This window comes from Genypterus blacodes, unplaced genomic scaffold (assembly GCF_046128005.1).
Source record: "Genypterus blacodes isolate CSIRO-AG114 ecotype Tasmania unplaced genomic scaffold, CSIRO-AGI_Gbla_v1 ptg000064l_1, whole genome shotgun sequence".
Taxonomy (NCBI): Eukaryota; Metazoa; Chordata; class Actinopteri; order Ophidiiformes; family Ophidiidae; genus Genypterus; species Genypterus blacodes.
Genome location: NW_027466876.1, coordinates 1,702,501 through 1,719,681, shown reverse-complemented (window position 1 = coordinate 1,719,681; position 17,181 = coordinate 1,702,501). Strand labels below are relative to the sequence as shown.

The window sequence follows — 17,181 nt, the reverse complement described above, 5'->3', positions numbered from 1 at the left end:
GGGAGCTGGGTTTTAAACAATGTCGGACTGGTGGGTGTGTGTGAGGCTGGAATAATACAAGGACCAAGAACTTGCCAAGGAGGATTTTTTTGAAAAGTCAATTAACTTCAACTTCTGCAGTATTTACTCAATATCAAAGACTAAAATGTGTGGTTGTGTTGATGCCCAAAGGGATCTGTTGACTAAACTCTAAGCTTTAATTGTTCAGCTCTCTGATGTGGAATACAAACAGCACCAATCAAATCAGCTCTGTTCTCTTCCCCTCGATTGAGTCTGATAGTGTTTATTTTCCTCAGCAGGAGACGTGTACTGTATGAGCGCCTCTCTCTGTGTGTGTGTGTGTGTGTGTGTGTGTGTGTGCCTTAGTTGCGTATGGCTCCTTCTCACAGGAACAGTTACTCTACGTATTAAACAGCCCAGTGTTTTTGATGCTCAGTCATGTAATTGTAAGTAATGAGATTCAACTCTCTCAGCAGGCGTCGGGTTCTGTTGATTAGTCCGTCTCTGTGTGAAGGCGTTTGTGATGGAAATGACACAGAGACCGAGCATCCAGACTGTGTTAACCAACCGTATGTTCCATTTGTTGGTTGGTTATTCCACAACAGCATCTGTGCTCAGTTCAGAGCAAATATTTCAGTTTTTTTAATATCCTTGCAACTATTTCTATAGAGGGCTGATTTGGGTCCAAATCCTATCCTGGGATTTGTTGGAAAACAGGCATCAGATTTAACCCCTCATTTCCTTGGTGACCCACAGAAGTGGTGACATTTGGACAAATCGAGAAAACACAGAGACACAGTTTTGTTGGCATATTTGTTGAGAGAAACATGAGGAAACACGACACTCTGAGAGGCAACGCTTACTGCCCACAAACCTGCTCCGTTCCATGCTGCCCAGAAGCCTTTAATGACACAATCAGGGACGTCCTACAATATATTATGGGTTAACTGGTGGAAGAAGAAAAAAAAAACCAATAATAATAAAAAAATGAAATAAATAAAAATACAATAATAATAATAATAATTAAACCTCTGATATCCTTCACACTCTGGAGACCAAACCCAAATATAAAAAGGCAAACTTTAGCCACTTTAACTGTACCACAGAAATGTTTGTTGATACAAATTGGAAGAGGTCATTTGCGGTAACTCCGTTTTTATAAAATGTAAACAAATATTTTTTAAGTTGATACCTGGTAACATCACTCAAACTGAAGGAATAAAGTAATATAAAAGTTTGATTTAATCAAGCAGCTCTCCATTTGTTGTGTCATTTTAAATTGTCATCTAAACAAAGAGACCATTTCTTTAACTGGCTACTGGACTGAACAGCCAATACAAACAATAATTAGCATGGAAGACACACTCAATATTAGGTCCTTTTTCATGTTGGAATCCTGATCTGCATCCTCATTAAAATGATGAATCATTTCATCATCAGAAAGCAGCAGTGGCAGGGACACAAAAGGAGATCATTTTACATTTCACATCACACTGTGTTGTGGTTAGAACAAATCACTGTCATGATCTTTGAAATGATGAAATGTGTTTTCTTGTAAACCCAACCGCAGGAGAGCTAGAATAAGCGCTCGATGAGGGTAATTTGACAAGATAACAACATTTTCTGTCAGGCATTGTTATGGACCTAAACAGTCAGATATGAAAAACATCACCTTTAATAGGTCTCTTATATTTTATTCTAACTGGAGAGCAGTAAAATGAAATAAAAGCCGGGGACAGAAGAGAAATATCAGATAGAAAAAAGCGAGAGAAGAAAAAAATGATCCACTTTGTTGTTTCTGTGCTGTTGTGGTAGCATGAAAGCTTGTGTTTTCACCAGAAAATTGACTGGTCATTACACCATGAGGTGAAAAATATGTGTTCGCCGCAGTCGGTTTGTGTTTGTCCTTCTGTTCAGACATCATTGTACTAACAGATGTCAGATATAATCCTGAAAGCCGTGGAATTATCAGTTGTTGTTCTGGGCCACCAATTTCTGCGAGATCCTTCCTCACAATATGTGCACCGACACCATACAAATAACTGAAAAACATCGCATTATGTCGTACGTATATGTCTCACCCTGTCAAAATACATCACAAACTATCTCAGCCAACAATTAGCATGCTTTTAGAGGGACGGCTTTGTTTGGTCGGAGGCCAAAACAAAACGATAAAGCCTCTAACAGCATTAGTGCATCACTGTGGCTCTCTGTGATGCTTAATGATGAAATGGCTGCTTTATTCTATCGAAAAGTCTAGATTGTAGCATGTTTAATAACGGCTTGTCTGCTATTTACAAAGAAAAATTTAATTATCATCATTGCTCGAGGCTGATAGAAGGCCGACCAGGACCATCTTAATTAAAGACACACACTCTCTCTCTCTCGCTTGCACACACACACACACAAACACACGCAGTTGGCTACCCAGGTGCTGTATAGGTCATGAAGGTGGTACGCAGCAATATAGCGAGTAATTAGAGAAAGCAAATATCACTCTCTCTCACTCTCTCTCTCTCTCTGCGTTATAATTGAAGGGAACAGAAGGCGATCCGGTTGTAGAATCCGCCCCAACTGACGAAAATAGTCCCGGCCTCCCGCGTGAGTGACGGTGAGAATTGCAGCTGTCACGTAAAAATAAAAAAAGTTGACTCAAAAAACCCAGAGGTGCAATTGGGATTTTTCCATATTTCTCTCATCTGAACTGAACATCTGCGTTTCATTCACGTGTTGAAAGGCCACTCCGCACAAATATTTCTATCCTCATACCAACTACACATCATTTTCTGGAGAGTTCCGTGGTTCTAATCTGTTGTTGTTTTTTGCACAGACAACTTAGTTTTCATCCAGCAGTCCTCTGACTTCGCTTTTGTTCCGATATAGACTTTTACTATCGTCAACACGAGACCATAAGATCTGTAAAAGAAACATTTATACGGTCGACAATGGCTGCTTGTATAGCATTACTGTTGCTGTAAATGTGCAAAGTCTGAGTACAAACTTAAATCTGTTAGATTTATACTCAGATTTAGGCTAAATTGCACTCCAGATTAAACGTTATCCATCAGGATGCTGCCTGCGTTGCGATGGAATCCCAGCATACAGTCTCTTAAACACCCTTTTAAAGCCAATCCTTCCTCCGTGCTCCATTGAAGATCGTCATATATTCTTAAAATCCCTTATTCATGCTGTCTGTGTGTGTGTTACAGACGCAGGGAGCCATTTACAGCAATTCACAACTGTGAACCTGTTCAAAACAAGATTATGGAAGACGAATTGGGGCGACATTTTCAGGTTGTGTCCCCCGACGTACACCGGGCTCACCTGACTGAGATCCAGTCCAGGTCCAGATTAGATTCCAATGTGTACCGCAAGCATTGCTACCAAATTGCAAGGTGTAATTGCTTGCAGAGTGTGGACAAAAGCCCATATTTTGCAGACTGGTAAAACCCTACAAAGCCAATTCAAACATACCCGGAGTCACTTGTGTACTGATGTGTCATGTGACTGAACCGACGCTCCCGTTTGTTCGTTTGTTAATCAACTGCAGGTGGGACCGGTGGGAAACGTGCCATTTCGACTTCTGCAACTAGAGCAGGAATCCAGTGGAAGACTTTGTTGTGACAGTTGATTGATGGCAGACCGTTGTTTGAACCTCATACCTGCTCCTATGGGCTTTAAATAGAAACCCCCCATATGTGAGTCTATTGGTAACCGAGCCTTGGCAGATCTTCAGATTGCAGGAGAAGTATCCGTAGTCAGAGAAGAGGCTTATAGCGAGGAAGATGTTGGCATTTCACCATCCAGACAGTGAATTAGCTGCTGCTGAAAGGAAGCGTTTGATATTTTGTTTGATGTGTGTACAGTGTGAAGAAGGCTTGTCCTCTTCATTCAGGTCACTAGATGGTAACTTTGACTAACCTGCTTCCGTTTTTTATCCATCTCTGATACATAATGTTGGTATTTTAACCTGTTTTTATCTGAAATTCAAACGTTATTCCTCATTCAGTGTCTATTCCTTTCCATCCATGCAGTAATCTACCTGTAACAGCAGGCGCTCATCTCCAATGATGGCGGCTTTCCTCCAGTCAATGACTTCAGAGAACGGAAGCTCCCAGCCGTTGCTCAGGATAACTGGGATGCAGGCTGCCTGTGTGTGGAAACAGAGATGAGAAAGAGAGACGGAGGAGAGGATCAGCCATCATACAAACTCCTTCTTGTATGAAAGATGAGAGGACATGAGTGATGATGAGGTTAATTACAGTGAAATAAAAAGGAGCGACAAATGATCTTCAGGCAACACACTGTGCCTCAGTCTGTCAGATCACTTTTCATCTTCATCACATCAGAGCAACATGGAGTTCAGTTTGAATTGCGCAACATGGATTTGTTGCTTGCAGTCTTGCAAATGTGTGTAGAAGAACAGAAGAAAAATGAACAGATTTGGAGGAGAAACTGAAATACTGTCATGGTGGCAAAAATGGATTTGTGAAGCTTCATTGTAAAGAATTGGCAGAAAGGTCTAATATCCCAACTTCTCATCTATGGACAAAATATTAGAAACACCTTTCATCATAGGGCAATTAACTATGACACCTAAAACACACACACACACACACACACACACACACACACACACACACACACACACACCTATCTGACACATTTTCAGTATCACAGCGGTAACAGTTATATCAAAGGTGTTACATTTTGAGTGTACATGTATATCTAATAAAAGTGTGTGTTCTGTGTATATAGTGTATTTCTTTGCTCATGTATGTATGCTGTGTATATGCTGGGTCCAGGTGTATCAATGCGTGCAAATCATCCTACAGTGAATTCTTTCATTTTGTTGAAAATATGCCATAAGCTGTGAAGCAGAGGTTTGAAGTGAAATGCAGGGATTTGTTATTGTTTTGCTTCCACTGAGGGATTTGGGTTGTTTCTGCGAGGAGACACTTTCAACAAGCTCCAAGTTTGAGTTTCACAGGAACAAATTGAGCTGGCAAAAAGATTAAGACAGAAAAAAACCAACCCTGGCATGTGGCGTTATTTAGAGTGTGTAAATGTCGATGTTGTTGAATTCATCATGAGCTGTTTTCATTTCCCCACAGTGGCCCAAGAGGTCGCTGTAAACTGTTTGAAGCAACTGCATGTATAAATAGACACTGTTCTCCAATTTACTGTATGTCATTACAAAACTCCAAAAAAGATCAAATCATAGCATAAATTCTTGTTTTATAACCTGTTACCATTTCAATTCCACATCACTTATGGTGCAGAACACAGTGTTTATCAAGAAAATGTAAAGTAATTCAATTAAATTTATTATTTTTGCTTAAGACAGCAAATCAAACCTTTTTCATATAAATGTTTGTGGAAAAGGGTTCACTAATAAGAATAGACAGCAGGGAAAAATTGAAGAATTGAAATGTATTAATCTACAATTTTACGATTACAATTTTATTACAATTAACTCAAATAAACACTGTCTTATCCGAGCTCAAACTTGATGAGAGAACAAAGAGAACTTCAAACCTGAATCTAGGAGTTCACAATTAAAATGTATATTTAGTCACCAGATCTATCAAAATATATTGGAATCATTTTCGAAATGAGTTTCTGCTCTGAGCCACGCAACTTTTTAATAATCTTATTAAATGAGACAAGACAGGACTATGTTGTTTGAAGTAGCAAAGGTTAAAAATGTTTTTAATGTTATAATCTAAAGTTCAAGTGAAGCAGAACTCCTCTCCTCTCCTCTCATCTCCTCTCCTCTCCTCTCCTCTCCTCTCCTCTCCTCTCCTCTCCTCCTCTTAGTCTTTGCCCTTAGATAATTTACACCAAAACGCCTACGAATAATTATTCACAAAAAAGTCACAAAGCATCAAACATCCAATTCTGCAGCTGTGTGTCTCATCAGATCCTGCAGGCCCAGTATCTGCACGCTGACATGAGACGGGCGCTGTCTGCTACATTCAGAATCAGCCCCCAGTCACATCAAGTTTAAGTTTTCAGGTATAGGGATGTATGTGCCAGTACTGTCAGCGCACTACATCTGAGTAAGTACACCAAGCCTCCAAATGAGCGGCGGTGAATCGAGGTTCGGCTTTCGGGAGATGTGTTTCACCAGCAGCACTGAACTCAGGCTCAGCATATAGTATAACATATATCTGAGTGCGTGTGTGGGTGCAGAAGGCCCTGATGAGGAAACATGTCACCAGTCATACTGAATGTGTATGTATGTGTGTGTATATACTGTATGGACGTGTTTGTCTTGAGAAAATTAATATTGCAACATAATGAAAGGCTAGTAAGTCTATAAATCATACCTACTCTCATACATTATTGTAAATCTATCTAAATAACAGTTACAAAGTGTTTAGCACACACACACACACACACACACACACACACCCACACACACACACACACACACACACACACACACACACACACTAACTTAACTGAACATAATTATGTGGCACTAAACAAAAGTTTGAGTTCTCTCACTTAGCCAATATGGAGGTGCAACAACAACGAATGCAAAATCCTTGGTTACATGTAGGTGTGTACATGTATACACAGCTGGACAAACATGCAATGACATCATCCATGCAAGCAAACACACGCACACACATTCACACAGACACACGCACACACATTCACACAGACACACACACACACACACACACACACACACACACACACACACACACACACACACACACACACACCTGCAAGGCCTCCAGAAAGCGGAAGGATCCCAAGCGACGGCCCCTGGGCACCAGACAGAAACTGGAGTTATGGAGCAGCTCCTGGTAGTCGTACCTACACAAACACAAACAAGACGTCAGGTTAGAAGATTAGAAGATTAGTAATGTTTATCAGAAACATCGAGAATTTTCAGTAACTGTTGCATGTTTTATATAGCCGCTCTGTCCAGATCTGACTGGGCAGCGGAACACACACACACAGAGAGAGAGAGAGAGAGAGAGAGAGAGAGATGGATTGGATGGATTATTCAAATCTCTGAAAGAGCATTGGGTATTTTTCAAGGTATTTTCTGAGCAACAGGGTCCAGAGAGGTGAAAGATACAAAAGGGTGACAAGGATGAAAGCCCGAACACACTGAATGTTTCAACTCTACCATTTCTGCAATTTCCATTTCCATTCAACTCCTCTTCTGCAATAAAGAAATTATCCGCGGCATCTTACTTTCAAAGGGCTAACCAAGACTTTCCAAGGACGCGATCCCTTTCAGAAAATTGGCCACTTATGTAAATTGAAACCCACATGTTTGATAAATAATGAATACTGCTGATAAAAAGTTAATCAAATGGCCCCTATCCGGTTCAATTTGATCAAGATGCATTAAGGCAAAACCGTCATGTGGGATCAATATAGGAAGAAATAATCTATTTATGAAATTCATTTATGGGGAATTTGTAGCCGCCCCCCGAATTATATGGCTTCTGCTTTGCTCTTAAAAAACATAATTTCTCTCTTATGTTTAAAACAAAAATGTGATTGCAACCTTGATGAAGGCTGTGAATCAATTTCAGACTCCCTTCAAATAAGAAATCACCTCTGCCTGTTCTAATGAAAAGTCTGTGGCTTTAAAGTTCAGCTAATGCACTTGTGTGTGTGTGTGAGAGAGAGAGACAGTGTGTGTGTGTGTGTGTGTGTGCATGTGTGTGATCCCAGGGCTGGCCTGAGGAGATTTCTGATTGCAGCTTAATCTGTCAAGGGATCAACTGTCCCCACAACCTTTCCACTAGACATCAGTGTGTGTGTGTGTGTGTGTGTGTGTCTATCCACCTGTCTGAAAAGGAGCTTGCCTCTATAACGTGTGTATGATAAGTCTTGGTGACGAGAGTGTCTGGCATATCACTTACTGTCACTTACTGTCACCGTGGCGTGTGACAGAGGCAGAGAGCAAAATAAGATGTCAGGTGTCCAGTTTGTCACCTTAAGCCAAGGTTATTCTCACCAAAGCAGAGGGAGACACAGACAGAGACAGCTCCTCACATCTAAAGATCCTTGTCCGGTAATAAAAAAGTTCAACTGTTTGGCTCCTTCAGTTCTGCTTCACTACGCCGAACCAATATTACACAATGTAATGGAAAACAATACAATACCATTGTTTTGAGTTTGGTTCAAGTCCTGCATGATGCGTTTCATTTGTCTCAGAAAGGCGGTGATAATGCAATAGTTCATTCTATGTTATGCAAAAGTTACTATGGGTGTGAACTGGGTGCAAGATGAGTTTGGTTTGCGTGTGTTTTTGATCATCAAATCCCACACAGTTGATTAATCAGTTTATTTAATTGGAAAGTTTCGAACTGATCTCTCACACATTCTACTGTCGTGGAGCTACCTCTCTTCCTCTCTCTCTCTCTCTCTCTCTCTCTCTCTCTCACACACACACACACACACGCACACGCACACGCACACACGCACACACACACACACGCACACAGACACACACACACGTCCCTCAGCGTAGCTCTGTGCAGTTAGGGTAAGGTTTTTTTTCATGATTTACCCCAAATATGTCTCATACTTGAGTGGATACAAGTGGATTCCCTGTCAACTCCGTTCACATGGTGCATCATAATCACCACATGACAAAATGTGCTTTTTGAGGTGAGAACTGAAGTGCTGGAGTAACAGCAGTGTATTAATGTATTAATGCCTGTTGGTTCACCTCAGCTGGCTTCATCACCCTGGGCAGACCAATTGAACAAGCAACACCGTCAACAATGAAACAGTACAGGCCAGTAAAAATGCATCTGGCTATCACTGACACGCTGATTAAAGATGTTGCAGTAAGGAATGCGGATCAAGGTAGTAGGTTCTAAAATGACAGAAATTCAGACATGTCTGGGATGTCTGCATCAAGTCTGCAATGTTGCCCCGGCAATCACATCCTGATCTGATAAGTCAGGGTGGGTGGTGTGTCAGAAGCTTGGGGAAAAAAAATCCCCAAGATCAGATACCGACTGTATCTCAAATGCCAACTGCTGAGGGGCTTTCAAGAATCTTGGGGCAGAGGCTGCCAAAAGCTCCTGCTTAGTGATCTCATCTGCAGCCTCAGATGCTGCAGATCTGCCTCCTCCTGCCTGGATGCTTGTCCCATTAGACGAGCACCCATGTCTGAGTTCTAGCACCAAAGGATGCTTTTAGATGGCACAGGCTCGAGTAAAAGCCATGTTCCTCGCTCATTTTAACCCTGCTCAAGATACGACGTGACATTAATGGTTGGAGAGAGCAACAAACCGTCTGGATCCAGAGGCCATTTTCAGCTTTTTGGGATTCTCACTATGTAATTGAGAACGGTGCCATCGTCAGAATATTAAATACATTTGAGTTTGTAGAAGAAAAGACGATTGTGTGATCCACAAGATTAATTTTTACACACAGCTAGCAGAACATCTTTGTGTTACCAGAGTATTAGTAGTTGGTCTCTGCTGAGATGAGATGCTGAACTAGACAAAGACGCGATAACACTGAGTTAATATGCATCAGGAGGATGAGAGAGGTGAGGGCTTCAGTGACGGGAATACTAGACAATGTAAATAGCGTCTTCGTCAGATATTCGACCCTCATTCCACTTTCACAGGCTGGCTAATCCTCTGAAAGCACATTCTCTCAACTCATTAATCTGTCATTATGCTTCCTCAGCCACCTGCTTCAGCGCTCGCAAAAAGAAGTGGAGGCCATTTCACTTGGGTTAAAGTGAAATGTGTAGTATTTGTGTGTGTGTGTGTGTGTGTGTGTGTGTGAGAAGCAGAGACCAAGCAGGCAGGTAAGACACTAACGGGAAAGAAACAGATAGAAGATGCCCAGTGAGAGGGAAGTCAATATCAATACGTGCCACAGAGAATCACTCAGGACATTTTAGCTGAAAAATAAAACAAACACAGTGGTTTTACTTTAAAGTGAATAATAATTACTTTCATTTGTGGTGTCTTCTTCTTTTGCTCACTAACTTCTTCCACCCAGACAAACAATAAAGCATAAACAATAACTGAATCATCCCATTGTCTTAAGTTGAGTTTAGTAAGTTTATTTGACAATTAAAGCGAAAAGGAAACTCTTGCTTATTGTCAATAATAACACAAAACACCTATTTCTAGTTTGTTGAGAATTGCTGCATAGTCCATATCATAGCAGAGGCGGAGGCAGAGAAACACACTCTAATGAGGGTCCTTCTTTAAATGTTTGTTCTAAATACACATTTTAAATAATACAGTCTGAACAAATGAGACGTTTATAATGATTCAGTCAGCAGCACAACAGGCTGGCACACCTTTGTACTCCATTGTGAGGACATTGTTCCGGCACTTCCATCACAGTTATAACAACAAAGTTAAATTACAGGCTCCCGGCATTTATCACTATAAATACTGTGTACTTTGTAAACTATAGGTGGCATCACCAGTAATTACTACACACACACACACACACACACACACACACACACACACACACACACACACACACACACACACACACACACACACACACACACACACACACAAAAGCAAATAGGAATTGAATACCTTGTCTTGCTCAAAGACTAGTGGTCCCTCTAGGTGTAATTGTTCAGTGTGTGTGAGGCCTTGCATGGATTGTAGATCCATTAATTATGAAGCAGAGACACACACAGGGATGTCCTTGAAGAGAAAACAAACAACCTTTGCTCACAGAGGAGCCAATGGGCTGAAATGTTGCTCACTTCTGCAGTTGAAAAAGACTGCGGAAATAAATTTTAAACTCTCCAAACAAAATAAACTCCCCTAAAGAAAACTAAAAAAATCATGATGTAAGTGATGGGATCCAATGTTTAATCTAGCAAGGTTGCATGTATGATCAATTAATATGCTAAATATGAGTACTTCAGTGCCCATGAGCAAATAATTTTGCAAGTATTTGAACCAGCGTTTCAGTAGAAAGAATACAAACTATTTAAAACATAATTACCACTGAGTTAAAGAGGATTCAAAGCAGGATCTGAGAGTCAGTGCATCTAATTAGTCTGTAAAAACATCCAGTCCATGGTGAGCGCACAGAAGAATCCACAATCTACACACATTTCCCTAAACTGCCTCCCTGAATTTGTCCTCAGGTTTTCAATCGTCCACACTCCTGCACCTCTGAGTCAACAACAGAACCAGGGCAGGAAAGATTGTGTGGTTGATAAATTTGTTTCAGAATGGGACTCAGAAGGAGAAGTAGCCCCCATGGCACAAGATGGCAAACAAGCGCGAGCAGTTAAGTCAGGCCAGGAGCTGAGGGTGTGTGTGTGTGTGTGTGTGTAAGCTCTGCTCTTTTTCTCCAAAAGCATCGTCCATTGTACTTGACACTTAAATGTGATAGTCTTAGTGTGACCAGTTTTGGTAATTATTTGTTTTATAATGACCGCGAAGTGAATTTCTTTCATATTTCAAAACTAAGAATAAACATAATTACTCTTTTGAAATGTTCAAAAATTTCCAATGAAAATAATTCTTTCACTTTAGGAGAGACAGAGGGGTAATAAGTAAAAGTGCTGTCTTAAATTTGGCCACAACAAATCACAGAATCCAGTAGCTGAAGCCAAATGTTCAGTATTTGACGCTCTAATGAATTTGAAGTATAGAGAGTTTTTTGTTATTTGAAGTTTCCTGTGTGTGATGATGCTTTTGAATACTACAGCAAAGATCACATATGAAAGGAATCAGCTTGAGGTTTAGATTACATTTAGAGGTTTAGGTTTAGAGCTGGTTTGAGGGAATTAATGTTGTCAGGTCATCTGAAGTATATAGAAACAAATATGTGTACCTGCTTGCTGGGAATACGACAAATCAAAGACCTTCACCTCCAAACAACAGCATCTCTGAGTAACTACTGTACTTGGCGTTTTACTTTACACCCAGGCCACTTTGAAGACAAAATGTTGTTATTATGGAGGTCCGCACCTGTCAAGTTCCATTAAAACACCAGAAGACAGATGGCACAACTTCACAGAAACACCTTAGCTTCAAGTGTGTGTTTAGGGAGAATCATTTGCATGTTCGTGCTGGTGGGCCTGTTAGAGGAGGGAGAAATTTCCATATTTATCACTCTCTCTCTCTCTCTCTCTCTCTTGGTGTGTGTGAGTGTGTACATAAACATTACAGCCGAGACTGTTCCCCTCTCTACCTGAGTTGAAACACAGGTCTCTTGGCTCGTATTAAAGCTTGATATTGCAGAATGGTGTGGATCAGAATATTGATGCTGACTCATTCATTAATACACGCTACAACCACAGCCAGGGTCAGATCTCCGTGTGCACACATACACAGGAAACATACATACACGGGAACACCAACACAGCACCTGAAATACCAGAGATTTAACTGCCAGTTATGTTTAAGCGACTAAAACTACTTTGAAGAGCGACAGATGCTTGTTGTTAGTCTGTTATCCTGCTAAACTTCAGCAAATGTTTATGTCAACATGTAACACACCTGCAGCGAGTGTTGTGTTGTGCCAGTCACAAACACAATGGGGACTTAAAGGGACAATATGCTTTCACTCACTGTGCATCATGGTGCTGAAATTCATCAGAATACTGAATGAGTGTCTCAAAGTGCAGCTTTGACTAGCTCTCACTGGTGTGTGTGTGTGTGTGTGTGTGTGTGTGTGTGTGTGTGTGTGTGTGTGTGTGTGTGTTTGTGTGTGTTTGTGTGTGTGTGTGTGAGTGTGTGTGTGTGTGTGTGTGTGTGTGTGTGTGTGTGTGTGTGTGTGTGTATGCGTGTGTGTCTATCTTGAAAGTTGAAGCTCTGAGGTAACTAAGACGAGTTGATACAGGCTTGTCAGCAAATGTTCATCGTTAGAGAAATGTTCATATTCATCTATGTGTGTTTTAGTGTGTGTGTGTGTATTTGTATGCACTCTTATTCAGAGGCACCTCTCCGCCTCTGTATTAACCCGACAACCTGTGTGTTCTGAAAAGCTATATCTATATAACACCTCACTCTGCATCATGTTGGCTCCAGAAATAAAGAATTTACCTAGTAACCATGGCAGCATTTAGGAATAGAGGATGAATCCAAACATTATTCCCATTATTCCAGTGAAAGCTTTTCACCTCGTGCGTACACTGGAATAATGACTTTAATCTCACCCTAACACACACCCACCCACACACACACACACACACACACACACACACACACACACACACACGCACGCACACACACGCAGGTGCATTGGTGGCTCTTCTGGGCTTGTAACAGGCTATCATTCAAAGTACATTTTCAAATTACATTTTCAGGTACATCTTTGTTTACACTGTTGTCTCTTTTGTAAAGGACGTGCATTACAAAATGTCCTTTGGTATCCTGCGTGGCTGTAAATTGAACACACACACACACACACACACACACACACACACACACACACACACACACACACACACACACACACACACACACTTATCATTGTTCATGGGGGGGGCGGGCACGTGTCGCCAACTGTGCTTTGCCTCTGTAGTTTGTTGGGAATAAAAATGGCATGTAAGATTAAAAGATGCTGTGAGGGAATCAGAGGTGATACCAGCAGCAAATAGGCAAAGAAACAGCGATACAAGACGGAGGGGAAGAGCCTGGATCACATTCTACTGGTCACAAATCCCTGAATATCACTGAACTCTTATTTCATGATGCAAACAATCTATTTTACTTTTAATTCCAACTTTAAATTCCCTATCAACTTCTTATTGTAAGTTTTCTGGAGCTAAATAATTAAATAATCATTCCCTTGATGTCAATTAATAGTATGGCTGCACCATTACACCAAAATGGAAAGATTGTAGACATCATTCATTATTACTTAAAATCCTTATTTATTTATTGATCGTTGAGTCATATTTTGTGTATGTGGGCACAGCGGGACTCTCTCTCTTTACTTTAAGCATGAATCCCATCTCATAACATCATATTTTAATGTTAAACGTTTTTATGATCTGATTTGCTTGCTGGTTGGTTTCACCCAGTAAAGTTTGTGCTTTATGCCTCTGCTGCTTCTTCTTCTATGGTTGTTACTATGTGGATTGAAGTCACGCTGCGTTAAAATCTTGCTCCTGAATAAATGTATCTGTGAGCGCCTGTGGTTTTGGTGATTGGATTTTCAACAAGTGTTGGCTTCATTTACACTCAGATTTATATGTTTTGCCAATGTCCAAACACAATCCAATCACAGAGAATGCATTTTAATAACAAGTAGAAAAAGTATGTGTTATATGCAAAAGCTATTTTTCCTGTAAAAAGTCCACAAATATCCCACGAGTGTGCTCTCTGTTGGTTTCAGCACCTCTCTATTTCTGTTTGCTTACCTCTTATTTTGAGTTCAGTCGCTTCTCCTTCTCCTTCAGTTAAATCAATTCATTGAAATGAATTCTAATCCACTCCAACCTAAAGTCATATCTGATCTTGTGATACTGTATTTTCAATTGCATTTTCCTGTTATTCATACAGCTGAATGGTGAATAAAAAAACAAAAAAGCAGAAGTGAATAATCAATGAAAAATTTTAGAAATATATACATTTTATCACATGTACTTAACCCTTGTAATGTCCTCGGGGTCAAATTGACCCCAAAGACCATTCAATACTAAAAAGTTGATAAAATGTGTTTTCTTTCATCAAATGGTCTGAAATTTATAGGGGTTGTTTAATACTATGCTCTCCATGATTAGAAGAAATTTGAAGTTATTTGATTGAATTCTGGGTGTTTTATTGAATTTTTAACTCCTTTGCTCCTGGGGTCAAAATGGTGCCAAAGCACAAAGTGACGTAATGGGGCAAAAAGTCCCACCCCTACTGCTCTCCAACACATTTTTTATCTTGTATGTTTGATGTGTGTGGTCAAGCAATGGTTATTTAATAATGGCACAACAACAGGAGGTATGGGCAGCATGCAATGCCAGGTCCAAAAACATGCATTTTTTGGGTGCGGCAGAAGACCAAATCCCTGCCTTAATTTACCTACTTTTATGTAAACAAGCGCTAATGGCCCTAAATTCTAAAATTAAGGGAGATTTTTGTGGTAATGGGTTGGACTGGAGTTAGACTAAAGGTGTAACACGAAATTAATTGAAAATTTATACTTAATGCTTCAAATAACAGTCAAACCATTTTGGGGTCAATTTGACCCCAGAGGACAGTAGGTGTAAGTATTTGCTCTCATTCAAAAAATTCAAAAATGGCACCCCCACTCAACTTTGACATATTCCACTCCGCTTCATGTCAAATAGTCAAGATCATATCAAATATTTAAAAACATTTTTTTTTCCCATTTTTTAAACTCAAAAATAGGGTATATCGAATGTAAACAAGGCCTTTTGGCCCTAAATTCCAAAATAAATGGAAAAATTTGTAGTGATGCGTTGGACTGGAGTCAGACTAAAGCTGTGACACAAAAATAATTGAAAATTTAAACTTTATGGTTGAGATAACAGTCAAACAATTTGGGGTCAATTTGACCCCAGAGGGCCTTAGGTGTATGTAACACGGGAGGACATTACGAGGGTTAAATTTAGATTTTTCCCATTTAAATATTCTGTATGTATTTCTAATATTTCTAATATTTCTTTATATTTTTAGTCTTCAAATTGATCTATATCTTCGTTAAAAAATTGGTTAAAATGTATTAGATTACATGATATTATTAAAATATAAAATAAATTAGGAAATAAGAAAATACATTTAACTATTTATCAGGAGGAATATAGTCTTTAGATATCGTGCTTAGAAAATGACTCAATGTCTCATATTAGAATGACAACTGTAAAATAATTCATTAGTAATGCAAATAAAAACTTAAGTGCTAATCAATTATTTATAAAAAAATAAATGAAAATAATCCATTTGTTTTTGGGCATACAAATATAATACTTAAAAATTGTTCAATGAAAGCTTTGATGCTGCTGGCTCTCTTTCCCCTGGGAGCGAACACAGGCTGAGGAAGGTGGATGCCAACTCGCTCATTCTCTTGACTTGCTTGCAGGTTCCTAAGCAACACTGCTCAAGTTCCTACTTTCATTTTCATTTTATGGTCAGGTACTCCAGAGGGTGTGGATGAGGTAAGGAACTCAACTCGGTAGTCCAGCCTTGATTGTCTTCCACAACTGAGTCAGCTGAAAAGTCGAGTTTATCTTCTTAGGGGAACACAGCCAAGCACATGTTGTTGACTATAATATCCTTGTTCAGAGGAGTGCAGCACCTTTGAGAAGGTTCTGTTTGTCCCCACATCCAATCTCTAGTGTCAGCAATCAGTCTTCAGATCCTTCACCATGTAATTCGGAGGAATCTGGACTCCCCCCAAATATGTCAACTGTGACATCATGTAGGGTTCCATTCATGTCTCCCACCACTATAATTGAGTAATGTAAATAAAAAATAAAACAGCTACTTTTACGTTAATTACCATATGCAAAATGTTGAGGCTGTTTTATAATGGTGCTCGCTGCAACTCAACACGTACACACACCCCTGTGCAATTATAGTGGTGATGAGATGAGATGAGTTGAGATCAATATCATACTCTTCAGTGCAATATGACATTGAAGAAAAAACTTTGTAATAACCTTGTGATGCTGTTAGGGAGTTGCGCATCAATTTTTTTCCAGTAGGCAAATTGATTAATTGTCTCAGGAGGCCAGTAATAAATAGAGCGTGCAGTAATTCACACTGACACAGAATACTCATCAAATATCTGATTAAGTTGAGGCCATAACAACTTTCTTTTTTGATAAAGTCAGTCAGTAAAGATAGAAATTCTTGTTCTCGTTGTTCCACTTTTCTAACTTTTCTCATTTCAGCACAGTCTGTATCCAGCACTAGTTGTTCAGTCCCACCACCTTTTGTTTAACCCCTTTCACTAACTACAAATGGCCATAATTTTTGTATTCGCTGAAGCAGCAGACAGTGTGTCACAATAACAAGAATCTATTTGGCCTTGGGTACCATCTAAAGAGAATTTTGTGGTATCCAATCTCATTCGAGTGGGCTGAACAAGAGATGTTGTCGCCGGGCGGACATTTCTGCACAAAACAGGTAAAAGCTTTCTGCTGTTAACCAATCAGCTGTGACCTTTCAGGGTCGACATCCTCTTGCTCCCACAGCACAGTGGACAAATACAAAAAATCCA

General features: G+C 39.9%; 1 protein-coding gene across 2 annotated transcripts in view; it reads right to left on the bottom strand.

Annotated features, from left to right (window-relative positions):
- The window catches only part of LOC143004113 (exostosin-1-like), a 216,886-nt gene that overhangs the window by 40,241 nt on the left and 159,464 nt on the right, over positions 1-17,181 (bottom strand). For both annotated transcript variants that reach the window (XM_076155004.1, XM_076155005.1), the window contains 2 exons: positions 6,738-6,831; positions 4,043-4,150 (listed from right to left, as the gene is read on the bottom strand). In XM_076155004.1, the coding sequence (XP_076011119.1) occupies positions 4,043-4,150; positions 6,738-6,831 (202 nt within the window). The remainder of the gene's footprint in view (positions 1-4,042; positions 4,151-6,737; positions 6,832-17,181) is intronic.